At 38.3% G+C, this 27396-nt stretch overlaps 1 protein-coding gene across 1 annotated transcript; it reads right to left on the reverse strand.

Annotated features, from left to right (window-relative positions):
* Nucleotides 1–3369: 3369 nt before the first annotated feature.
* nr2e3 (nuclear receptor subfamily 2, group E, member 3) lies at nt 3370–14303 on the reverse strand. The gene is made up of 8 exons (XM_061974786.1): nt 13949–14303; nt 12361–12511; nt 9884–9987; nt 9531–9812; nt 7876–8054; nt 7553–7793; nt 6016–6121; nt 3370–3753 (listed from the first exon to the last, which is right to left on the reverse strand). The coding sequence occupies exons 1-8, from the start codon at nt 14040–14042 to the stop codon at nt 3621–3623; spliced, it is 1290 nt and encodes a 429-aa protein (XP_061830770.1). The 5' UTR covers nt 14043–14303; the 3' UTR covers nt 3370–3620.
* Between the last annotated feature and the right edge of the window lie 13093 nt (nt 14304–27396).

Below are 27396 nucleotides of genomic sequence, written 5' to 3' on the forward strand. Positions count from 1 at the left end.
TGTTTTTCCTTTACTGGTTACAAGGGGGGGTCAAAAATTGGATTTATGTAAATTGTGATTTTTATTTAGTCCGATCCCAATCAATTAATAATTTTCAAGAATCGATTTAAAAGCAGAAAACTGTGCAATTTTTTTTTTTTTTAAAGAATCTATTTTTGGATTAAACATGAAACAACTACCGTATTTTACGGACTAATAGGCGCATCTAAAATCATTTTTCCCCTCAAAACTCGACAGTGCGCCTTATAACCCGGTGCGCCTAATGTACGGAATTATTTTGGTTTTGCTTACCGACCTCGAAGTAATTTTATTTGGTACATGGTGTAATGATAAGTGTGACCAGTAGATGGCAGTCAAACATAAGAGATACGGGTAGACTGCACTATGATGGCAATATGACTCAAGTAAACAACACCAACATTTAATATGTTGCATTGAAAATATAGAACATTACACACGGCGCTTAAAAATGTATCCAAATATTTTAGTACGACTTTGGTAAGCAATGAAGCCGCACCGCTTGATGTGCCTCAACATACAAGTATTATTATGGTGTGTTTATAAGGTAAGACATATTATCTGGCGGGTTTTTTTTCCGCAATATTATGCAAAAGCATTTTTTCTTACCTTCTGGTACCTGCTGATCTGTATTTGGGATCTGCATGAATCCTGAAAAATTGCGCGCATCCGCCTTTGTAGTCTGTAGCAACACCGTAGTCGATAAGCTTCTTCTTTTTCTCTATCTTCTTGTTATGGGACATTCATCCACCGCTGTTGCCATTTCTAATATCAAGTAGTGTAAAGTTCTTACTTATATCTGTCAGTAAAATCGCCATGAAAGCGCTAAAACATACCGGTGTAGTGAGTTTACATTATTCACCCAAGGAACTTTAGTTATTAGAGTGTTCCGGTCGGATAGTTTTTTATGGGACACATTTTCGGTGTTGTTGTTTCCGGATGAGGAGAAGCTGGTGGTAATAACAGGTGGTAATTCAGTACCTAAATGAGTTTTGTGCCTTATTCTGCTACTTGGCTGTTGTGGGTTTGACGACCACTGGAGGACATTGTTCACTGTTTGATTTGAATAAACAAAACCTTAAAGAGAAAACATACACAATCAAGAAATGCTTCCCTTTATCAAGGCGTCACAACATGAATACGACATTCACATAGAAAACAGTATTAAATATGTACAGTCCATCAGCCAAACAATAATATATACAATGTAATTTTCACTGTCTGACAAACGTAGAGCAATACTAACGTTATTAGGGTTGCCAACCATGTACTGTAAAATGGAATTGTACCGTATATAAAAACAAAAGTATGTGTCTCCTGTTCAGCTAAAAAAGCGACCATTTTTCCCGTATTACAGTAAGAATAAAAAAAGCTCTGTCAATGGATTCAACTCATTGTTGTACGACTTTTCTGGCATATTTAGTTTTTCCCCTTACTGTCACTTAGCCTTAGCTTGCGGCCAGCTCGCAAGCTAGTTGATCCACATCTGAATCTCAATGATTTTGTTTTACTTTTAATCATTCTATTAGATTCTGAAACCGATTCAACATTTTAAAAAAATCATTATTTTTTCAGAAAACGATTTTCGGCCGTCTGTGCGTCATACGCCAGCAGCCAAGAGGAGCTTTTGTAACCTGTAAAGTATTTTAAAACTGTTTCTTTATAATTTATGCACCAAATGATATATTCGGTTTGAATTGGGGATTGTGTTGAATCGAATCAGAATTGAACCGTGAGTTGTCTTAAGATTCACATCCATACTAGCTAGCTAGCTAAAGTTATCCGGCTAGCTTCTGGTCTTCGAACTCCAATTGTGACTTTTTGTCTTTACAAAAACCAACAAAGAAGACCCGGTTCTTAGTTTAGAGCTCGTTTCTGTCCGACAGAGAAGCTTCAAGTGATAAAGCGATATATAGATCCCCTGATCAAGAACTCCTTTGGTGCTCTGGGTGCATCTGTTAAAAGCAGCCTCAGAAACTTTGGGGTTGTGTTTGATCAGTCCATGTCTTTGGACGATCACTGCTGTCAACTGACCAAAAACTGTTTTTATCACCTCAAAAATATTTCTAAAGTGAGAAATTTGTTGTCAAAATTGGATCTCGAAATGATCATTCACGCGTTCATTTCACCTCGTATTGACTATTGCAATTCTCTTTTCACTCTTTTCAACAAGTCAACGCTGAAGAAACTTCAGACTGTACTAAAAATGCGGCTGCCAGACTTTTGACCGGTGCACACAGAACAGCCCATATTACCCCCATTTTATCCAGTCTTCATTGGCTTCCAGTTAAATTCCGCATTGAGTTTAAGATTTTAGTCCTGACATTCCGTGCATTGCATGGTGGGGCCTCTCAGTACATCACTGACTTGCTATGCTCCTACTCTTCAGGGCGCAGCCTCTGGTCTTCAGGCCAGGTTCTTCTAAAAATCCCCGAAACTCGTTTTAAAACCCGTGGAGACCTGGCATTCCAGGCTATAGCTCCCAGACTCTGGAACAATTGGCACCAGTCTCTCCGTGATCTTGACTGTGTTGACACTTTTAAGAAACATTTGAAAACTTCTCTTTTTACTAAAGCTTTTAGTTAATGCACCTTTTAACTATCAATTTCAATCCACTTTGTATTCTTTTTATGATGTTGCCCCTGTTTTTTAATTGAATTGTTGTTTTACTTCACCTATATTTTGTACATCGCTTTGTGATTTTATCTGTGAAAATAAAATGTACTTACTTACCGTCCCACTGGGGTGAGTTTTTCCTTGCCCTTATGTGGGCTATACCGAGGATGTCGTTGTGGCTTGTGCAGCCCTTTGAGACACTTGTGATTTAGGGCTATATAAATAAACATTGATTGATTGATTGATATTATGTCCACGAGGTACGTACTAGCTTAATTTTTCTTTAAAGTGTAATTTACCAACTCTGCTCTCTTGTTTTCATTATAAAAAACTGTACTTATAGAATGTAAATTGTTTGATTATCATAAACACATAATGTACAGCTTTATGATACTGTCAATGTCATCAAGCTAGCTTGTTGATTTTATATATTTTTAAGTTAAGCAGGACAGACGTCTGTTGAAGAAACATTTATTTGTATTCTTCTAAAGTTAGGTTAGTTAGATACATATATATATATATATATATATATATATATATATATATATTTTTTTTTTTTTTTTTTTTTTTTTTATTCTGTTAATTGAGTTATTTTACACAAAAAAAATTAGTTTTCCATGTATTTGTATCACTCCAAAACACCCAATCAAAGTAGAGTGAAAGAGTATAACAATCGCGTCAAACTAATAAAAAAATAAAAAGCCAATTGGACTTGGCCCGTCCTGCCAAAAGATATTTCTTTTTTTTTGGTGAGTTGGCAACCCTAACGGTAATATTGAGTTTCTTAACACACAAAACAAATGTAAGTAGCAAGCGTTATAGTATAAACAGAATTAGCTGAAGTGGCAAAAGCAAACCAAGATACAAAAAAATAAAGTGACCTTAGAGTTCAACTCAAACAAAGCAGTAATCTGTCAATCATCCTTTTTTTCCACGCTGGTAGGCGATGTTTGAAGTCTGCTCGACACGTTTTGTTTAGGGAACAGTCAGTTTTTAAACATGTCACACAGCAGTTTCTCCATGGGAGTGTTTCCGATGGTCCTGTGAAAGAACAGCAGTTCGATGCGCTCGGAATTCACGAAGCGCAGCGACGGAAGGAGGAGAAGCAGCTTTCCAAACCTAAATTTAAAAAAAAACACAAAAATATTGACTTTTTTTCAGTGTGCCAGTCAAATAAAACTTCATAAACAATTTGATTAATAAATATTCGGGCCATCAAAGTTAGCGTGATGATGAGTCAACAAACGTTTCTTTTGAAAGTACTTTTATTTTTTTATTGTCAGAGCCCACACTGACAGACAAACAAGTGACGAGACAGATTGATGCCGTAATTAGTGGCAGAATTAGTGAGGATAACTTAATTCAACATATCATTCATTTCAACAGATGGAAAATGTTTAGTAAACAAACTAATTGCCCAGTCCTCCCAATTGTCCCTATATATACAGTATATACATAGTATATCAGCCCTTTTGTAAGTACAGTTTATATTATTTACATGTTACATGTCACTGCAGAGAGTATGTGGCAAGCACCGTTTTGTCCTACTAATTTCAGCGATCCTTGAAGTCATCGTAGTTTGTTTACATGTACAACTTTCTTCGATGCTGCCACAGAAAGACGTGTTTTATGCCACTCCTTCTTTGTCTCATTTTGTCCACCAAACATTTTATACTGTGCGTGAATGCACAAAGGTGAGCTTTGTTGAATTTATTGATTTGCTGGAGTGCTCATCAGGCATATATATATACACAGTATATATATAGTATACCAGCCCTTTTGTAAGTAAAGTATATATATTATATTGCAAATCATTAAGATAGTCAAAAATAAATAGTAAACAAAGGAACTTTTTAAATGAATAAATTAATGAAGCTACTTAAAAACAGAAAATAGACATACAGTATTTTTGCCACTAAACACCATATTGTGCCGAAAAAATCCTCAGGCTACATGTTTTGAATGACAATCTGAAAAAAACAACAACAACATTTACAGTCCTCCCTCGTCCATCGCTGTCATTTGGTTAGGGACATGATCGCGATAAATGAATTTACGCAAAGTAGAAATAATTAATTATGAATCAAATATTTTCCTAGCATAAAACAGCTGTTTACAACCTTTAAATGCGTTTTACAACATCTTGAGAGCCCTATAGACATAAAATAACACTTTTTAGTCACTTTTACTATTCCAATATAGCAGGGGTTTGTAACCGTTTTGACCTCAGGGCCCGGGGCCCACTCAAATATTAACACAGAATTACTCTTGATTTTAATCACATTCAATAATTATATCTAACCTACTTACAATTTGCAACCTTGTCAAATGATCTAAAAACCATGTGTTAATCACAAATATTATTTATTTAACACATAAAACTCAGGCTGATTTGAAATATAAGAAATAACCAAATATACTGCATAAAAAGAGACTCATAAACAATTGACAAAAAATACATTTACATAGAATTATGTTGTGCTAAAATAAATTAACTAAATTAATAATGACTATGTTTCTGTCAATAAAATTAAAGTGCAAATGAAAATACAGCTTCACCACTTTAATCATATTTTTTGCACTAAAGAAACTACTCTATGACTTTAGCTCCAGACTTCTTCTGTTTGTTTGATACTGTCATTACTGCCACAGGTGGAGGGAATGCGTATTGCAACTGAGTACCGCTGCGACCCATACGGACCACAGCTGAGAAACAGATATTTTTTTTTAATCCATCTAGGGGGCGCCCTTTGGTTAAGAAACACAGCGATATAGTAATGCTGCCCGAGCCAATCAGTGACCACGATACTGAACAGCACGCTCTAGATAGATAGATAGATAGATAGATAGATAGATAGATAGATAGATAGATAGATAGATAGATAGATAGATAGATAGATAGATAGATAGATAGATAGATAGATAGATAGATAGATAGATGGATGGATGGATAGATAGATAGTACTTTATTGATTCCTTCAGGAGAGTTCCATCAGGAAAATTAAAAATTCCAGCAGCAGTATACAGAATTGAGATCAAATTTAAAAAGTAAAAAGTCAATGATGGGGGTTTAAATGGAAATAAAAGAGAAAATATAACAAAATAATAAAAATAAAAAGCAATAATAAGAATAAAAATATAACAGTATACATAAGAATATAATTAGTGGCCAATACTACTGCAGTATAGGTATTTTTAGTCCATTTTGCTATTTTATGGTTGAAAATGCTATATTTAGGGCACAACAATTGTCCATTATGCTGTAAAAATTGTTTTTTAAATATATATGGTGGAGACGGAATAATTGAGGCGCGATGTGGCGAGGAACGACTTTAACTCCATTCTTTCCATTCCATCCTCGTGCTGAATAAGTCATATTACCTGGCAGGTTGACTGGGGTAGTGAGAGCGAATGTGCTGTCCCAGCATCACATGGGACTGATCCTGAAGGTTCTCCACTTGTTCTGGATCTTTCAGACCACGTGTCTCTGTGGACAAGAAGAAAGACCAATGTACTGTAGGATGATCAGATACCCTAAGTTTGCTTTCATGGTCAGTTGCAAAACTCGAATCCCGTCACTAAAATCACATTTGATTCCACTTAAAGGGGAACATTATCACAATTTCAGAATTGTTAAAACCATTAAAAATCAGTTCCCAGTGGCTTATTATATTTTTTGAAGTTTTTTTCAAAATTTTACCCATCATGCAATGTCCCTAAATAAAGCTTCAAAGTGCCTGATTTTAACCACGTCACATAGTGAAGCCAACACAAACAAACATGACGGAAAGAACAGCAAGCTATAGCGACATTAGCTCGGATTCAGACTCGGATTTCAGCGGTTTAAGCGATTCAACAGATTACGAATGTATTGAAACGGATGGTTTGTGTGGAGGCAGGTCGCGAAAACGAAATTGAAGAAGAAACTGAAGCTATTGAGCCATATCGGTTTGAACCGTATGCAAGCGAAACCGACGAAAACGACACGACAGCCAGCGACACGGGAGAAAGCGAGGACGAATTCGGCGATCGCCTTCTAACCAACGATTGGTATGTGTTTGTTTGGCATTAAAGGAAACTAACAACTATGAACTAGGTTTACAGCATATGAAATACATTTGGCAACAACATGCACTTTGAGAGTGCAGACAGCCCAATTTTCGTCAATTAATATATTCTGTAGACATACCCTCATGTCAGCACGCCAGGGAAGCTAGGGTCGATATTCTTCTCTTGATCATCTTCGGGACGGTGTGAGCCAAGACATCCAGGGGGTTTAGCTCGCTCGTCTGCGGGAACAAACTGCCGCCATTGCTTGCCGTGCTACCGAGGTCCTTTGTCCCTGAATTGCTCACACACTCCGGCAGATTCAATGGGGGTCTGGCGGAAGATTTCTTTGACTTTATCGCTGGAAATGCATCTGCTTTGAGTGTCGCAGGATATCCACACATTCTTGCCATCTCTGTCGTAGCATAGCTTTCGTCGGTAAAGTGTGCGGAACAAACGTCCAATTTCTTGCCACTTTCGCATCTTTGGGCCACTGGTGCAACTTGAATCCGTCCCTGTTCGTGTTGTTACACCCTCCGACAACACACCGACGAGGCATGATGTCTCCAAGGTACGGAAAACAGTCGAAAAAACGGAAAATAACAGAGCTGATTTGACTCGGTGTTTGAGAAAATGGCGGATTGCTTCCTGATGCGACGTCACATTGTGACGTCATCGCTCCGAGAGCGAATATTAGAAAGGCGTTTAATTCGCCAAAATTCACCCATTTAGAGTTCGGAAATCGGTTAAAAAAATATATGGTCTTTTTTCTGCAACATCAAGGTATATATTGACGCTTACATAGGTCTGGTGATAATGTTCCCCTTTAAGGCATTTAGCATGAACACAAGAGGCAGACTCAGCTCCTCACCAGGCTTAAAGAGCACGATGGCTTTGAGGCAGGCGAACTCCGTGGGGTCGACGGCGAGGGCCTTAAAGCGACTGAAGACTTCCTGCAGGAGTCTGAGGTCCAGGCTCGTGTAGCTGGTCTTGCCCTGCATGCCTGGACAGAGGTCCGGCAGAGAGAGCAGAGGACAGCTGTCTAGTGGCAGAGACCACTGGATGGCACAAAGCAGGAAGAGCTCACTCCACGCCTCCTCCAGCAGGATCACCTGCAGGGAAAACACCCAAAAAGTCAATATCTGGATCATTCCTTTCTGTATAACACAAATTAAGACTGAAGTTTGGTCTCACCTGGTCTCTGAAAGGCAGGTTGGAGAAGACCGGCAGGTTCTTGGCCCACTTCACCGACATGAAAAGAAGCCTTGCTGAAGTCTCGTAAACGTTTTCAGAAGAGGACGGATAAAGTGCCATGTGATACTCTGAGGACGCGCGCTCTGGTTCGTTGCTGGTCACGTCAATGTTCTCGTCCACTGGAAGACAGAAGACAGGCGTCGCTTGAAACAAACATTTTGATTAGACAGTTGACTTTTATGTCAGAGACAAATCAGTTTGGCTAAATTGACAGAGATGGGTCAAACTGCGCGGTGAAGTTGTAGGCCAGGGATGTCAAACGTACGGCCCGAGCACGAAGGAAGAGTGAGACGTTGGAGCAGACGAAAGCTGAGAGAGTGAGGTGAAAGTGGCTCGAAGCTGCACAATGTGGAATTTGAAGGCATGCTATTTCGACATAAATGGAGTGCTTACCCAAATAAACCGGAAAAAACGGGTAGTTGTGTACAAACAAAACATGTGGGCTAATACTTTACAAATACTGTAAGATGATTATTCATGTCTTTCAGTCAGTACAGATTGATGTTCTATCGCGGTGTTGGGCGTTAAACCTTAAACGCGTTTTGCGCTGACGTAGAAGCTAGCTTATCTCTTGCTTTAGTTAGCTTTTACGGCTAATACCGAAGCATGCTGATGTGTTCCTATGCTAGAAAAATAGAGTCTCAGTGTTTGCACTTACAATAGCAATGTCGTTACAGCTTGGTTATTATACAGGTTACGGAAAGTAAATAAAAGTATTTAGTAGTTGACGGTTTTTAAATGCATTTTGTAGTGATTTAGAGGTAGAATTGATTGCCCCCATTAGCTGCATTGCTAACCTCTCCAAGAACAAGCCGAGTTTTACATGTTAAAATGCAAAAATAACAACTGTTGTCTCCTTGTCTTTCATAATGATTGTGAACGATAGGCAACATTTTATTTAAATTTGCCCATTCATCTGTGCGCTGCGCTGGGCACACCTACAAGAGCGTGCCAGGTGCGCACCACTTCGGCTGCAGCAGACGGCTGCATTCAATCAGCTCAATCAGCACTCAACACAGCTGTCGCTGATGAGCTTCCTGCCTTCTTAAGCAAGTGCAAACCTGCGTTCCGGGCCAGAACGTAGCGATCTGTTCCAGTACAGTAAGCCCACTCCTCAAGCTCTATGCAAACTCTCTCTCTGTGTTTTTCCCCCTCCGTGTTCATTTGTCCCGTGTCCCCCCCTTGTCGCCTTCCAGCAGCATACCTTCGTTCCCGCGTCACGAGCTGTGTGTCTCGTCTTCCCCGTGTTCCCTCTGGTTCCCTGGCTGCATCTTGGATCTCAACCTCCCGCCTGGACACGGACCTTGACACCTCGCTTTTTCCCCCCGACTTCCTGCCTGTCTCACGGACCTCCGAGCCTGCCTTGCCCCTCTTGGACTTCCGCACCTCGCTCAACAGTACCCGTAACATTCAACAGCTAATCACCACACATAGTCGCACACTACACATTTTGGATTAGTTCTCATACTCCATTTCTTATTTATATATTGTGCATATATATAAATGAAAATAGAGCTAAACGACGTCCCTGCTGTCTGTGCGTCTTCTTCCCCTGTACACATAACATTAATAGAAGAAAAAAAGAGTCTCCTTACCGTCCTCAGGCTCCAGCTTGGCACAAGTCTCGGCCGTCATGAGGCTGGCCATGAAGCGATGGTTGTTCTGAGGGCTGACACAGCGTTGGGGCGGCACAGAGGACGTGATGCCGATGGACGACGTGATGTGCGGCCAGGTGATGACTGAGCCGCTCGAGGAGGAAGACGAGGAGGAAGAGATGGGCTCCCGCGTGGTCGCCAGGTGTTCCTTCTCAGGGTCCACGTCGATGGAGTCCAGACGCACCTGGGCGGTGCTGCGCGGCTGCCGCTCGTTCTGCACAGCTGCGGAAGCAACATCAAGGGTGAGTTTGATTGGGTGGACTTTTTTCGACAAAGAATCCCAAAACACTTACCGTCTTTATTCATACCCGACTGTAAACACTTCTTCAGCCGGCACGCCTGGCACTGGTTCCGGTGAGCTTTGTCCACTGGACACATGCCCGTGCCTGCCTGACACCTGCAAGCCCACGCACACTGACATGTGTTCCCAATATTTTGCTGACTTTGTGAAATAATTACGTACAGTACACCGCAGTTTGAATAGAACATATTTTAGTATTCAAATTTAAAGCTACAATTTTAGGGGCGAGCAACAAGTTCTGGGCCGCCTAAAGCACACTTACTATGTTTTGATGCAATAAAAACTCATTATTGCATTTATTTGGTTGAAACTAGTTTTTTTTTTAAACATCTTAAATAGTCTTTTTACTTTTGTACATATTATACTTTATTTATAATATGTAAATATTATATATATGTTATATTTTATATTGCCAATATGGTACATTTTGTGTCTACTTTATACCTGCATTATCCTTTCCATCCTTTGTAACTGAGCTACTGTGTGGAACAATTTCCCTTGTGGATCAATAAAGTCTAATATCTAGATTAAACCCCCTAAATAAATGTTTTGTTAAAAAAAATAAATAAAAATAAACCCCATAATTTTTTACAAAAACATGACACCAAATTCAATATACAGTAATATAACCTGTCATTATGATTATAAATACTTTAAATTACTTTACTTCAGAGTGTAAAGTAGGCCTTTTCTAGTTTACTCAGGATTATCCTCAGTGGATAATACAAATCATATCAAATCTTCATTATTATGATGATTATATTATTATTTATGCAAAAACCTGGAAGTTAAGTCTCCCCCTGGCTCTTAAACCAAATGAAGCCTCTGTACCTAACTTTAATCGAGGATCCTTGAACTCTCCACAGTTATGGGCAATGAGATGCACAAGTGAGATCGGTAGGTTGTGAGTTCAAATTCCGGCCGAGTCATACCAAAGACTATGAAAATGGGACCCATTACCTCCCTGCTTGACACTCAGCATCAAGGGTTGGAATTGGGGGTTAAATCACCAAAAATGATTCCTGGGCGCGGCCACCGCTGCTGCCCACTGCTCCCCTCACCTCCCAGGGGGTGAACAAGGGGATGGGTCAAATGCAGAGGACACATTTCACCCAACCTAGTGTGTGTGTGACAATCATTGGTCTTTTAACTTAACTTAACTTTAACATAACTTGCACTATATTGCCACAAATATATATATATATTTTTTTTACCTTTCTTCTATCACCTCCTTTGGTTCCAAAATGCTGGTGCTGTGTGTGAATGCTTCAAGGCAAGTTTTGATGACGTTTGACTATTCTTAATTTGATTCAAGCAACCTCATTATTGAATTTTTACATCTATAATAATTTTGGATTACCATTTACAACGTATTGTGTCATAACTTACATATTTAAAAAAATAAAAATAAAAATCTAATTTTTCAGTGCCATGCAGCTAGCCAAAATGTTGAAAGAGCCATATTGGACCAAAAATACAAAAATAAAAATCTGTCTGGAGCCGCAAAAAATTAAAAGCCTTAAATAAGTGTTATAATGAAGGCAACGAATGATGTAAGTGTCTACATTAGCTATATTAGCCTACTATCAAAATGACTATGTGTTGCAGGCTGATGCAAATCATCGTTGACAGAAATGTTGAAATGTAATATTTATTCTACACATTTTTACATGATTGGAAAACATTAGTAAAACAGATGCTTCTCAGAGGGTGAGATAACTCCTGGAAATTACTGACTTAGAATGGCCAATAGTATAAATATGTGTGTTCAAGTTAAAGGAAATTGCAGGCTGTCTTTTTCCTCTAATTGATTAAGCACTTCACACAAGTCAATAACATCAACGAAGCTCACCTTTGTGCATTCACGCACAGTATAAAACATTTGGTGGACAAAACGAGACAAAGAAGGAGTGGCATAAAACGTGTCTTTCTGTGGCAGCGTCAGAAAAAGTTGTGCATGTAAACCAACTTCAAGGAAGTTGGTTTACATACAGTAAGACAAAACGGCGCTCGCCAAATACTCTCATCAGTGAAGCATGTTTAATATAAACAGTGTGATTTCTAACAATTAGGTGTCATGTTTTTCCTCCTACAGAAACCATATCAAAACAAAAAAAAATGTTTTCCTTCATCTTTTTACATTTTCATACATTTTTGAAAAAGCTCCAGGGAGCCAATAGGGCAGCACTAAAGAGCCACATGTGGTAATAAGTAAAACGGACGAAAAAATGTTTTAAGACTTTATATTATATATATATATATTTTTATTTTTTATTTTTTATTTTTAATGATTTAGCCTTTTTTAATTTTTTTTTTTTAATTTTATTTATACATTTGTTTTTCAAATGTATAAATAAAATAAAATAAAAATAAAAAAAAGGCTAAATCATTAAAAAAAATTATAATAATAATTTAATTGATATCATGGATTTTCACAATGTTACCAAAACAAATGAGGAATGATCTTACCTGTAAATGAGCCTCCTCCTCACACTGCGTTTGAAGAAGCCGCTGCAGCCGTTGCAGGCGTAAATGCCGTAGTGTTTCCCGCTACTGGTGTCCCCGCACACCTTGCAGACCAGAGCTGGGCTGAGGGACTTTCCAGGGGCCGGACTTTTATCTGGTGGTGGGTGGGGGGGGTCACACACGATGGCAGAATGAGCAGAGAGGAATAGTGAGTGCCGTTCATTAAGTGGTTTTCTTTGAGTTGCGTCATATTTGGGTGTGTGCCTGCCATCCGCTGTCAATGAAGATGTCTCATTGAGCGGATTATTGGTTAGTAGTTTGATAATACATACACATTCAGATATGAATATACGTAGACGTGAGGCCCTGCAATTCGTGGGGGGCTCTATTTTGTGTAAAAAATCGCATATAAAATGTCATATATTGCATGACAGAAGCTTCATATTAAATTTTTCAGCGGGCATATTTCTTGCTTCTTTCTGCCCTGTCACTGATAAAAATATAATGGTAACTTTACTTTATTCTGTTATGTTGTGCTTGTAAGGAAGTCTTATTGGTTGTGCCAGGAAAGTTTAAATTAGTTATTTTTGTAGAAAGAAAAATTAATTTTTGAACAAATTTTTCCTCAATTAGTTTTTTTGATTCAAAATATGCATCAAATCTGATTTAAAAATAATAATTTTGGCATTAAATAATAGGGGTGTCAAAAAAAAAATCGATTTTCGAATGAATCGCGATTCTTATTTGTAACGGTTTTTAATGGATCAAAAATAACGTGTGAACTTTTTTGTAATAAAATTTGGATTTGGGCAGCCATTTTAGCGATGGTGGGTTAAATTTTATGAAAAAAAAAAAGATTAAACAGTTCACTTTCCAAAAGTTGGTTTTAGTACAAAACAGGCATCAAATTAAATTCAAGTTTGATTTAAAAAAATAAAATAAAAAAATGCTGGATAGATTGAATCAAAAAAGTTTTGTAATGGGTGGGAGCTTGTAGATTTTGCTATGGGCTCCTGCATTTATAATGTTAGTGATAAAAAACAAATGTATGCAACATTAATAATGCAACCTAATTTGATGAAATTTGCAGCTGGTGATCAGTAATTATAATTTTTTTTAACATATTTTTTAATATCATTTGTGATACTTATCATTGGTAAAGAAACACCTTTGAGATGATAAGTAACTTACTGGACAAATATGTATGTTCCCACAAGCATGATTTGTTTTATAAATGATTATTATTATAGTTTTTTTAATTATTATTATTATTATTTTGTTTGGATTTATTTATCTATGAATCAAATGTAATTACTCCACTTTCACATTTATTATTATTCCACTCTTTTTTTTTTTGTTTAGTTTAGATACCTGTATTTTTATTTTCAATCAAGTTTATGTGTATTTGTCCCTTTAAAACTCCAGTAAATATCAAGTAAAAAAAAAAAATACATATATATATATATATATATTTATATATATGAGTATGTTTTATTTTATTTTTATAAATAAATCGGAAAATGATTTCGGTTATCTCCTTTTTTTCTCACCTCTAAAGGCCTTGTTTAGCACACCTGAAAACTATTCTCACCTCCTCTGCTGTCGTCCGTCCCGCCACTCCCCGTCGACTCCGCCGGAGAAGAAGACGACATCATGGATATCTTTGTCAGGTGATCCTCCATCATTTTTACACCCCAAATCTTCCTGCTTAATGATGATTGACAGAGGGGAAAAACTCTTCCCCCAGTCCTGTGCTGGTCCCGATGTAGTATCTGGTATCAGCAGACAAGGTGTGCTTCCTTTTGGGAGTAAAAAAAAAAAAAAAAAAAAAAAGTGGGGGTATGGCAACCAGAGTGCACCTAAAGAGCCTCTACTGGGCTGTGGATTGTAGTGTGGAGATGTGAAGGGTCTCACACTTGTTGCACAGGTTCCGTGTCCTCCCACTGTCGTCTGTCACTATCTGTGGGGGCTCATCGGTGGCAGCTCCTCAAAAGGGAGCTCAAGGGGAGGGGAGGTGGAGGGGGGTGCTGGGGATTAGCCCCAAGCGCTGTGTAAGCAGCATGCTTATTTGTCATCCTCTTAATCTTTACTGTTCATCTACTGGATCAATCAGTCATAGACATTGGTGTTGCTAAGGAGGGCTACAACTTTTTCACTTCCGATACGATACCGATATTATAAAAATGTAATTATTGACTTAATTTTATCAGAAAATATTGTGATACTGTTACGGTTCAGGGGTAAGAAGACGGAATGGATGCAAGAACGTCGTTTTAGCTCTATATTTATTAATTAACAGGAAATAGGCGTGAATTAATCTAAAATATGTATGGTGTGCGACTATGTGAAGCGAGTATATGATGATTGTTACCAAGAGTGTTGAGCGAGAGGCGTAAATCCAACATAGGGCGAGGCAGGCTCGAAGGTCCAGAGACAGGCAAGAGGTCAGGGGCAAGAACGAGGCGTCAAAGTCCGTGTCCAGGCGGGAGGTCGAGATTCAAAGAAGCAGCCAGGGAACCAGAGGGAATACGGGGAGACGAGACACACCGCTCCTGACCAGGAAACAGAGGAATGCTGCTGGATGGCGACAAGGGACACAGGACAAATGACCACGGAGGGGGAGAAACACAGAGCGAGAGAGAGTGCGCATAGAGCTAGAGACGAGTCGGCTTACTGTACGGAACAGGTACCTACGTTCTGGCCCGGAACGCAGGTTTGTTCTGGCTTAAGAAGCCCAGGGAGCTCATCAGCGACAGGTGTGTTGAGTGCTGAATGCTTGCAGATTGATTGCAGCCGCCTGCTGCAGCGAGAGTGGCGCGCGCAGGTGCGTGCTTGGAGGTGCGCTCAGCGCAGCACATTACTTATACGTTTCTTATTGCAGTCAAAAAACAATAATAGGGGTGTCAAAAAATAGATTTTCGAAGGAATGACAATTCTTATTTGTAGCGATGTTTCTATTAAAAAAAAAAATTAAAATCAATGTTTTTTTATTTTTTTATCTGTCCTGTCCAGCGTCTCAGGCAAAGCATATTGTTGATGTAGATCAGGGGTGCCCACACCTTTTCTGCAGGCGAGCTACTTTTCAATTGACCAAGTTGAGGGGATCTACCTCATTCATATATATAATTTATATTGATTTATTTATGAAAGAGACGTTTTTGTTAACAAGTTAAACGTGTTTAATGATAATACAAGCATGTTTAACAAATATAGATTCCTTTCTTTCATGAAGACAAGAATATAAGTTGGTGTATTACCTGATTCGGATGACTTGTATTGATTGGAATCAGACAGTAGTGATGATAACGTCCGCATTTTCAAATGGAGGAGAAAAAAAGTTCTCCTTTCTGTCCAATACCACATGGAAGTGGTTGGTTTTTGGCATCTTATTTGTCCAGCTTCCATACTCGTTTTTATACACTTCACAAGAAATACATTGGCGTCAAACTCCGTAGCTTGCTAGCTTGTTTGCGCTAGCTTTCTGAGACTCTTATTTTGTTAGCGCAGGCAGGATGAAGCAGCGCTTTTATTGTGAAGACAGGAAATGTGCAGTCAGTCTTTGGAGTTGTGACAGCAGGTACGACGCGAGAGTCTGTTGAAATAAAAAGTGTTTCTCGCCTTCCTGTCGGTCATTTTTTCTTAATAATGAGCTCGCAGCTGCCAGCGTCATCTCACAAGACCCTCGGGTGCCGTGAATATATCAATCAAGTGACGTCTTGGTGAAGATTGATGATCGCAAATTTTTAGGTGTATTTTTTTAACGCCTGGCTGGCGATCGAGTGACACACCCGTAATGGGCACCCCTGATGTAGATGATAATATGTGCTGTAAATATTTAGTTTAGAAAAGAGAAGTATTGGATACTTCTCTTGTTGCTTTATTTGTATTTGACTTTATTAAATGTTTCGTTAAAATTGTATTAAACAAATCCAGTTTTCTTTTAAGTAACAGCAAAAACGTATCAGAGCTTTTTATCAAGGTTAATCATATAAGTGGCATGGAATATAATTGAAAAAGTATTGGTTTTGAATCGAGAATCGTTTTGAATCGATAGGTCAAGGTCAAGGTAGATTTAGTTATATTGCACATTTCTAAAACAGACTACTGCCCCAAAGTGCTGTACAGATTAAAACAGAAAAGTAAAATATTAATAATAATAATCAAAATCACAATAAGTACAAAACCTTCTACTGTATTTTCCGGACTAGAGGGCGCACCCGCACCCTATAGTTTATCGTTTATAGTTTATAAGACGCACTTCCGATGAATGGTCTATTTTCGATCTTTTTTCATATATAAGGCGCACCAAATTGTAGAGCGCATTAAAGGAGTTATATCATTATTATTTTTTTTTTTCTAAATTGAATTCCATGTTATCTACATAACATGTAATGGTGGTGAAAATGTTGCATAGATGATGTTTTACAGATCATCTTCAAGCCGCTTTCTGACAGTCGCTTCCGGATGCGCCGTTTTGTGGGTGGTCTTATTTACGTGGCTCACCTTCGAAAGCGTCTTCTCCCCGTCATCTTTGTTGTAGTGGTGTAGCGTGCAAGGACAGGAGTGGAAGAAGTGTCCAAAGATGGAGCTAATTGTTTTAATGACATTCAGACTTTACTTAAATTCATAACGGAGCAGCATCTCCTCATCCGGAAAGAACAACAAATGTGTCCAGTGAAAAAACGTCCGACCGGAAGTCTCTAATAACTAAAGTTACTTGGGTGAATAATATAAACTCACTACACTGGTATGTTTTAGCGCTTTCATGGTCAGTTTACTGACAGATATAAGTAAGAACTTTACACTAGTTTGTATTAGAAATGGCAACAGCGGAGGATGAATGTCCTATAACAAGAAGATAGAGAAAAGTAACTACATCATGGACTACAAAGGCGTACGCGCGCAATTTTTCAGTATTTATGCAGATCCCAAATACAGATCAGCAGGTACCAGAAGGTAAGAAAAGTTGTTTTTGCATAATATTGCGAAACAAAACTCCCGATAATATGTCTTACCTTATACACACACCATAGTAATACTCGTATGTTTAGCGCCGATAATCCGTCAAGCGGTGCGGCTTCATAGCTTACCAAAGTCGTACTAAAACATTTTGATAGATTTTTGAGCGCAGTGTGTAATGTTCTATATTTTCAATGGAACATATAAAATGTTGGTGTTGTTTACTTGAGTCATATTGTCTACTAGTATCTCTTATGTTTGACTGCCATCTACTGGTCACACTTATCATTACACCATGTACCAAATAAAATTGCTTCGAGGTCGGTAAGCAAAACCATAATTATTCCGTACATTAGGCACACCAGGTTATAAGGCGCACTGTCGAGTATTGAGGAGGAAAAAAAGGATTTTAAGTGCGCCTTGTAGTTCGGAAAATACGGTATATATAAAACGCAGTTAAAATGCATAAACATTGTGCAAACAAAACAAAAGGTAAAATATTAAAAATATTAAAATCACACTAAATAAAAAACAGTTAAAATAAATAAAAAGTAAAATATAAAACATGTCCATACATTCAGCTCAGCTTGTGTTAAATGCCAGCGCAAACAAGTGAGTTTTTAAAGAAGATTTAAAAGTATGGAGAGATTTTGCCGCTCTGAGATTCAGAGGGAGGTCGATTCTGAATCGAATTGTTACCACCAAGAATCGAATTGAATCGAGTTGTGTGGTGCCTAAAGATTCGCAGCCCATTTAAATAACATAGTGAACATAGAGATGTATACGTTCACACCACAGAGTATGATGTGTAATTCCGATTTTTTTGTTGTTGAATCCGATCTTTTTATATAGTCTTGGTGCATTAGTGGCAATATCAAGGGTTTTGTGAAACCGGAGTCAACATTTTCTTACATAAATTATTTCGGCGAGTATTTTGTCTTTTGCTTTTTGTGGGGCATTTTCTTCAACGTGTGTTCTGCGGAGAGTGGAATATTCAAATTATTTCTTCTTTTCACCTGTTTTTTTGCTCGTTCCTACAAAATGTATTTTCACGATTTTCCATTTTGCCGAAAAATTACGACAATTGTCCTGTTCTGATGATGTATTGGTCAGATGAAGGCGACCTGAACAATCGGACTGTAGTTGCATTGGACACATATCAGATTAATATCCACATGCGGAAAAAGGCCTGGGTTGTATTTGAAAAATAAATGGGAATGGTACTGATAGGCTCCAGCGACCCCGAACGGGACAAGCGGTAGAAAATGGATGGATGGATGGATGGGAATGGTACTGTTCACATTGGCATGAAAAAATCTGTTACATCTCAAAATGGGCAAAAATAATTGGAACCGACCTGCAGTGTGAACGTAGCTGGATATTTATCCGATGCAACTGCAGTCTAAATGATCAGCTCGAGTTCATCCGACCTATACGTTATCAGAAAACGACAATTGTCCTAATTCTTTGCCAAAAAATCGGTGGGGAAAATATATACTGTGGACTAGGGTTGTCCCGTTACCAACATTTTGGTACCGGTGCCAAATGTGATTATATATATATATATATATATATATATATATATATATATATATATATATATATATATATATATATATATATATATATATATATATATATATATATGTTAAAGTACCCATGATTGTCACACACACACGAGGTGTGGCGAAATTATTCTCTGCATTTGAACCATCACCCTTGATCACTCCCTGGGAGGTGAGGGGAGCAGTGAGCAGCAGCGGTGGCCGCACCCGGGAATCATTTTTGGTGATTTAACCCCTAATTCTAACCCTTGATGCTGAGTGTCAAGCAGGGAGGTAATGGGTCCCATTTTTATAGTCTTTGGTATGACTCGGCCGGTGTTTGATTGAACTCACGACCTATATATATATATATATATATATATGTATGTGTGGGAAAAAAATCACAAGACTATTTCATCTCTACAGGCCTGTTTCATGAGGGGGGGTTCCCTCAATCATCAGGAGATTTTAATGGGAGCATTCACATACCATGGTTTATATAGGGCACAGAGTGGGTGGGTACAGGCTGGCGTAGGGGCGTGGTGATTGGCTCATGTGTTACCTAGGAGGTATATATATATATATATATATATATATATATATTTGGCAGTAATTACAGCCTTAAGTATTTTTGAATACGATGCCACAATCTTGGCACATCGTCTATTCCTCTTTGCAGCACCTCCCAAGCTCCATCAGGTTGGATGAGAAGCATTGGTTTTCATCCAGGATGTCTCTGTACATTGCTGTATTCATCTTAGTCTAGTCAGGGAGGTGACCAAGAACCCGATGGTCACTCTGTCAGAGCTACAGCATTCCTCTGTGGAGAGAGGAGAACCTTCCAGAAGAACAACCATCTCTGCAGCAACCCACCAATCAGGCCTGTATGGTATAGTGGCCAGACGGAAGCCATTTCTTAGTAAAAAGTTTACCAAAATGCACCTGAACGACTCTCAGGCCATAAGAAACAAAATTATCTGGTCTGATGAGACAAAGATTGAAGTCTTTGGCGTGCATGCCAGGCGTCGTGTTTGGGGGAAACCAGGCACCACTCATCACCAGGCCAGTACCATCACTGCAGTGAAGCATGGTGGTGGCAGCATCATGCTGTGGGGGTGTTTTTCAGCGCCAGGAACTGAGAGACTGGTCAGGATAGAGGGAAATATGAATGCAGCAATGTACAGGGACATCATGCATGAAAACCAATGCTTCCCATCCAACCTCATGGAGCTTGAGAGGTGCTGCAAAGGGAAATAGGCGACACTGCCCAAAGATAGGTGTGCCAAGCTTGTGGCATCGTATTCAAAAAGACTTGAGGCTGTAATTTCTGCCGAGGGTGTATGAACAAAGTATTGAGCAACGGCTTTAAATACTTACAATATGTACATGCTATTTTTTTAGACGTTTAGTTTCAATACATTTGCAAATTGTTTAAAAAAAAACCTTTTCGCATTGTCATCATCAGGTATTGTCTGTAGAATTTTGAGGACAAAAATTAATTTATTCCATTTTGGAATATGGCTGAAACATAACAACATGTTGAAAAAGTGAAGCGCTGTGTATACTTTCCAAATGGACTGTATATACCCAAAGCGCTTTACATTAAACATCACATTCACCCATTCGCACACTGATGACGGAAGCTGCCATGCAAAGCGCTAACCACGACCCATCGGGTAGTTTTAGTCAGAGTCTTTAACAAAATGACCGGTTTGTAACTCAAATCTATGCTCGTAACTTAAAGCAGAGAGAAAGCTCTTATTTCAAAACACTTGTACTTGTACTTTTTAAATATCTTTCCACTAGAACCGGGGTGTCAAACTCAAATACAGAGTGGGCCAAAATTTAAAACGGAACAAAGCCGCTGGCCAAGGTTGAACAAATTAACCTTTTAATAGAGACCCAAATAAGTTTTGCATTGAATATTGAACAAGCAAGGCTTATATAACTTTATAGTGACATGCAAAATCGAGTTTCAAATAATAATAATAATAATTAAAACATATCAATGGCATATCAAATACAATTTAAATAAAAATTGAATGCCTCTTTTCTATTTGCAGCCTTCTGAGGTAAATATCAAAATAAACTTTTTCCACAGGCTAATAATAAATTGAATTGAATCAAACATTCAAGCCTTGAAGTAGCAAGAGAAAGGGGTGGCGGGGTTTGGTGGTAGCGGGGGGTATATATTGTAGCTTCCGGAAGAGTTAGTGCTGCAAGGGGTTCTGGGTATTTGTTCTGTTGTGTTTATGTTGTGTTACGGTGCGGATGTTCTCCCGAAATGTGTTTGTCATTCTTGTTTGGTGTGGGCTCACAGTGTGGCTCATATTTTTAACATTGTTAAAGTTGTTTATACGGCCACCCTCAGTGTTACCTGTATGGCTGTTGACCAAGTATGCATGGCATTCACTTGTGTGTGTAGAAGCCGCATATATCATGTGACAGGGGCCGGCATGCTGTTTGTACGGAGGAAAAGCAGACATGACGACAGGTTGTAGAGGACGCTAAATGCAGTGTCTTTAAGGCACGCTCCCAATATTGTTGTCCGGGTGGAAATCGGGAGAAATTCGGGAGAATGGTTGCCCCGGGAGACTTTCGAGAGGGGCACTGAAAATCAGGAAGGTCGGCAAGTATGAGTTTTAGCGATGAATGCGGTGTTACAGTGTAGTATAGTACCGGCAGGCCAGCTCTAATGATAATTTGATATTGCCTCAAGGGCCAAATGAAATTACACGGCGGGCCAAATTTGGCCCGCGGGCCAGAGTTTGACACCCATGCACTAGAACGATGGTTCTCAAACTGTGGTGCCATCTAGTGGTACGCCGAAGATTCACTTGAATAAAGTACAGCGTTTTATTTTTCTATATTCAAACACAGGGTTATTGTTCAAACTGTATTGTTCCAGTGGGCAAACATATTAAATTTACTTATTAAATACATAAAAAACTCTGCCTTAATTTTAATAAATACTTAAAATACTTGTGTTTTAATGTTGGTCATAACTTGGAGAGCTGTTTTTTCTTAGGTTGTACTTGGTTAAAAAAAAAAAAAAAAGTTTGAGACCCACAAGTCAGCTCAATTCCAATATGACAAGAAATTTTGTTTTAAATTATCTCTCTGCTTGATCATTCATACTCCTTAATAATAAATGGCGCATCCCCGAGTGCTCAATACACATTCAAATTCATATCAGTCCCCCTGTGACCTTTCACCTCATGCTGCAAGGGGGGGGGGGGGGAGCAGCTGCGCTCCCTACAGTTTGTCCAAAACAAAATGGACCTTAATAGTCGGCACCTGAGCAAAGAATGTAAAGCAATCCCTCAAATCAAATACAGAGCAGGAGACATGATTAATGTCAATATAATAACGTGGACATCATGTGAGCTTGCTTTTGAACGTAGAGAATGAAGAGAGGAAGCACTGATGACACTTTTCAGGTTTCAAGTTACACCTCTTGTGTGGGTGGGAAAAAAGTAGCGTCTTATAGTGCGGAATTTACGGTACTTACACATACAAAGTCTCCAAGGCAGAAGCATATTAGAAAGTATCCAGTAACATATGTGTCCGCATTCAATTTACTTCGTCATGAGCTTAACTTCATGAATTGTTGTGACAAAAATCAATAATGACCCTAAATTCCACTGTAAGATTTCAGATCAAAAAGTATTACTTTCAAAACAAATCCGCACATATTCACAACATTTTGCATAAAATTTGAAAGAAAAGTTGCTGGCAACAATTTCAAAAAGTTTTCCAACAATCCAAATATCAAACTTTGAAGTGTCGTGGGGTCAGGCTTTTCCTTCCACTCCCTGGAGACAATAATCAATAATTGCCTTACGTGGACTGTCAAGTTATTGATTGGCTATATTTTCTTTGACAGCAAAAGTTAAAAGACGTGTTGCTTTGGAAAGGCTGTGTCTATGTTTTCTACCACTCCACTGTTAAACTCGCATGCCGAGCAAATTTTGTGTCGATGTCAGCAAGTTTTAAATCAGCCCAATAACAAGGCTTGGATAAAAGCTCAAAAACAAGGTGGAGAGCAGTTAAGTAGATTAGGGTTTGACCACATTTTGTCTGCCTGAACACCAGTCAATAGAATACAAGGGGGGGGGAGAGGCACAATTAGCTCAAAAGATTAAAAGAGCAGTGAAGACACACTTCTTGAGGGCATCTTTGGCCATATGGTGGCTACTTTTTCATCCTTGGCCGCCGCACTGTTGACCTTTTGTGAGATTTACCACTTAATTAGTCTTCTGAGGTCAGCGGTCCAAAGTCGTTCTGCATGGATTCCCCTAATTACACACTGATTACTGACGGATGACATGGTATCATTCACCTTTTGGCAAATAAAATCCCAGTCTGTACTTTTTTTTTTTTCACAAGCAAAATTAATAACTAAACAATAGAACAAGGTTGTAGTTTTTCTAACCTAGGGATCGCCACAGTGTGGCCGGGTGGGTATTTTTAATTTTTTTTAAATTTTTTATTGGCCCGAGGCACATTTTAAAAATACTATTCAAAAAAAGTGTACACGTAACAAGAAAAGGTTACTATATTCCCCCCCAAAAAAAATTTCAAAGTGTAATAGTTTTATTAGAGATGTCCGATAATATCAGACTGCTGATATTATCGGCCGATAAATGCTTTAAAATGTAATATTGGAAATTATCGGTATCAGTTTCAAAAAGTAATATTGATGACTTTTTAAAACGCCGCTGTACAGAGTGGTACACGGACGTAGGGAGAAGTACAGAGCAGTTGCGTCTCCCAGTCATACTTGCCAACCCTCCCGATTTTCCCGGGAGACTCCAGATTTTCAGTGCCCCTCCCGAAAATCTCCCGGGGCAACCATTCTCCCGAATTTCTCCCGATTTCCACCCAGACAACAATATTGGGGGCGTGCCTTAAAGGCACTGCCTTTGCGTGCCGGCCCAATCACATAATATCTACGGCTTTTCACACACACAAGTGAATGCAAGCATACTTGGTCAACAGCCATACAGGTCACACTGAGGGTGGCCGTATAAACAACTTTAACACTGTTACAAATATGCGGCACACTGTGAACCCACACCAAACAAGAATGACAAACACATTTCGGGAGAAGATCCTCACCGTAGCACAACATAAACACAACAGAACAAATACCCAGAACCCCTTGCAGCACCAACTCTTCCGGGATGCTACAATAAACACCGCCACCTCAACCCCGCCGCCCCCCCAACCCTGCTCACCTCAACCTCCTCATGCTCTCTCAGGGAGAGCATGTCCCAAATTCCAAGCTGCTGTTTTGAGGCATGTTAAAAAAAAAAATGCACTTTGTGACTTCAATAATAAAAATGGCAGTGCCATGTTGGCATTTTTTTTCCATAACTTGAGTTGATTTATTTTGAAAAACCTTGTTACATTGTTTAATGCATCCAGCGGGGCATCACAACAAAATTAGGCATAATAATGTGTCAATTCCACAACTGTATATATCTGTATCGGTTTTTTTTTTTTGAATTTGAAGTATTTATTTCAAACCTGCACAATACAACAACACACATTTTTCTTTTTTTTATATCGGAATCGGTAATTAAGAGTTGGACAATATCGGAATATCGGATATCGGCAAAAAAGCCATTATCGGACATCTCTAATTTTTATTACACTTTATTATTTTTATTTTTATTTTTTATAAAGGTTGACTATAAAAAACACTGAAGCTGTCATTTCTTTAAAAAATAATAATGACTCAAAATCAATGTTGTTATGAATTATTGACCTATTCAAGCAGGGATGTCAAGCTTGCTTTCTTTGAGGGCCACATGGCAGTTATGGTTGCCATCAGAGGGCCGCTTGTAACAGCAAATAATGTATGAATTTGCCTCGGGATTTCATTATTAATTATATAAATTGTTTTAAGTATACTGTCGATTTTACAGTCAAAACTTTACATTTACAAAATGTTACTGTTTTTTTTGCAACATTTTACGGTACATGGAAAAACAGTACCACTGTTTTTTGGGGGGGAGGGTTTTAGGGAAAAGGCTGGCAGCTTAGTTGCCCAAATTTTTATGTTAAATTTACATTGGTTTTTACAACATTATATTGTTAATGGAAATACAGTACAAGTTATTTTTTTATTCTGGCAACTTAGCTGCCAGTTTTTCTACCATAAAAACAATTGTACCCTATTTCCAGTTACAGTAATACACCGTTACAAACAACAACCGTAGAGTTTACAGTCAAAAACTGGCAGCTCAGGCAACAGAATTTTAACGAAAAAATAAATAGTAGTAGTTTTTTTCAATTTACAGTAATATGTTGTAAAGAACAACATCAAATGTATTGTCATTTTTATTAATTTGATGGGTAATTTGCTGTTAAGTATTTTTATTTATTTTTATTTAGACAAAAAATGTTTAGTAAGTATGATAGTATACTGTAATATTTGTTGTAATATTGGTGTGACGATCTGTCACTTCATTTCTGTTTGTTTCCTTGTTTTTGTATTTACTTCCCATCAGTGCTCTTATTTTGTTCCATTTCCTCTTTGTCTCTGAGCACTGTTTGGTCACTCACCTGCCGTTGATTGGCAGGCGGTCCACACCTGCTGCCAATCAGCATGTTCTATTTATGCTTGTCTCGAGCACTCCTCAGTGCCCGAAGATCGCTTTGTGTTTGGTTTTGTACATGCAAGACTGCTTTCATTTCTGTTTTATGAGATTAAAACTCATCTTACCTTTTCGTCGCTCACCTGGTTCCTGCATCTTGGGGTCACAAACAATTGCAGCCATGTGAGTTCCTCACAATTGGATTCTATTAAAGTTTAAAAGGCATGCAATTTCAAGCAGTACATATATTTTTTCTGGCAAAATGAAAAAAAAAATCAATTAAATTTAGTGAGAAAATATTAAGTACTTTTTTAACACATGTAGTTGAGTGATTAAAATAACTATAAAATTAAGTTTTTCAATTTTTATTGTTATTTGGTTTTTATTTTACCTTATTTTACCACCATACAGTGTGTGCTCTTTGTGTAAAATAAAATGTAATAAAATGTTTATTAATTAAATGCAAAAATCCTCACATTTATTGGTGCAATACATCTTGTGGTCACAAACAATTGCAGCCTTGTGAGTTCCTCACAATTGGATTCTATTAAAGTTTAAAAGGCATACAATTTCAAGCAGTACATATATTTTTTCTGGCAAAATGAAAAAAAAAAAAAATTTAGTGAGAATATATTAAGTACTTTATTGACACATGTAGTTTCCAGGTGTTTGCAGGCCAGATATGATGATGTCGCGGGCCAGACTTGGCCCCCAGGCCTTGAGTTTGACACCTGTGTATAAAGGCACCAATTACTTCACATCAAATATTATGTTACACTTAAAACATTGTTGGGGGGAATATTGGATATTTTGTGTGTTATGTAAAATGCAAAGTTTTCGAAAAAAAATACTTAAAACTTATGATCAAAGATTAGAGCTGACGTTGATCTAGAGCAGTGTTTTTCAACCACTGTGCCGCGGTACACTAGTGTGCCGTGAGATACAGTCTGGTGTGCCGTGGGAGATTATCTAATTTCACCTATTTGGGTTAAAAATATTTTTTGCAAACCAGTAATTATAGTCTGCAAACGATGTGTTGTTGTTGAGTGTCGGTGCTGTCTAGAGCTCGGCAGAGTAACCGTGTAATACTCTTCCATATCAGTAGGTGGCAGCAGGTAGCTAATTGCTTTGTAGATGTCGGAAACAGCGGGAGGCAGCATGCAGGTAAAAAGGTGTCTAATGCTTTAACCAAAAATAAACAAAAGGTGAGTGCCCCTAAAAAAAGGCATTGAAGCTTAGGGAAGGCTATGCAGAACTAAACTAAAACTAAACTGGCTACAAAGTAAACAAAAACATAGTGCTGGACGACAGCAAAGACTTAATGTGGAGCAAAGACGGCGTCCACAAAGTACATCCGAACATGACATGACAATCAACAATGTCCCCACAAAGGATAAAAACAACTAAAATCTTCTTGATTGCTAAAACAAAGTAGATGCGGGAAACTTCGCTCAAAGGAAGACATGAAACTGCTATAGGAAAATACCAAAAAAGAGAAAAAGCCAATAAAATAGGAGCGCAAAACAAGAACTAAAACACTATACACAGGAAAACAGCAAAAAACTCCAGATAAGTCAGGGTGTGACGTGACAGGTGGTGACAGTACACCTACTTTGAGACAAGAGCTATATTGATGCATGCTTGGTTATGCTTTAAAGTCATACCCAATAATTGTGACAACGACTTTTTACTGTCAACTGAGTTTCGTTTTTTAATGTCTGCTGGTGGTGTGCCTCCGCATTTTTTCAACGCAAAAAATGTGCCTTGGCTCAAAAAAGGTTGAAAAAGACTGATCTAGAGATTTGCGTGTTGAAAGAAAAAAATGGTATGACTTATTTTTAACACTTTTATGATTGGGGCCCTTTTGAATCCCCAATAATTTTAATAGGATTTTTTTTTTTTAAATGTCATCGCTCAAAAAAATAATAAGG

Source organism: Nerophis lumbriciformis, linkage group LG15 (assembly GCF_033978685.3).
Source record: "Nerophis lumbriciformis linkage group LG15, RoL_Nlum_v2.1, whole genome shotgun sequence".
Taxonomy (NCBI): Eukaryota; Metazoa; Chordata; class Actinopteri; order Syngnathiformes; family Syngnathidae; genus Nerophis; species Nerophis lumbriciformis.

Bases quoted from the DNA above. Each gene is read 5' to 3' on its own strand.
- nr2e3 (XM_061974786.1), bottom strand. From the start codon at position 14,042: ATGATGGAGGATCACCTGACAAAGATATCCATGATGTCGTCTTCTTCT. The intron at 12,512-13,948 runs GTGAGAATAGTT...ACCCACCACCAG, and splicing joins GACGGACGACAGCAGAGGAG to ATAAAAGTCCGGCCCCTGGA. The intron at 8,055-9,530 runs GTAAGGAGACTC...TCTGTCTTCCAG, and splicing joins CAAGCTGGAGCCTGAGGACG to TGGACGAGAACATTGACGTG.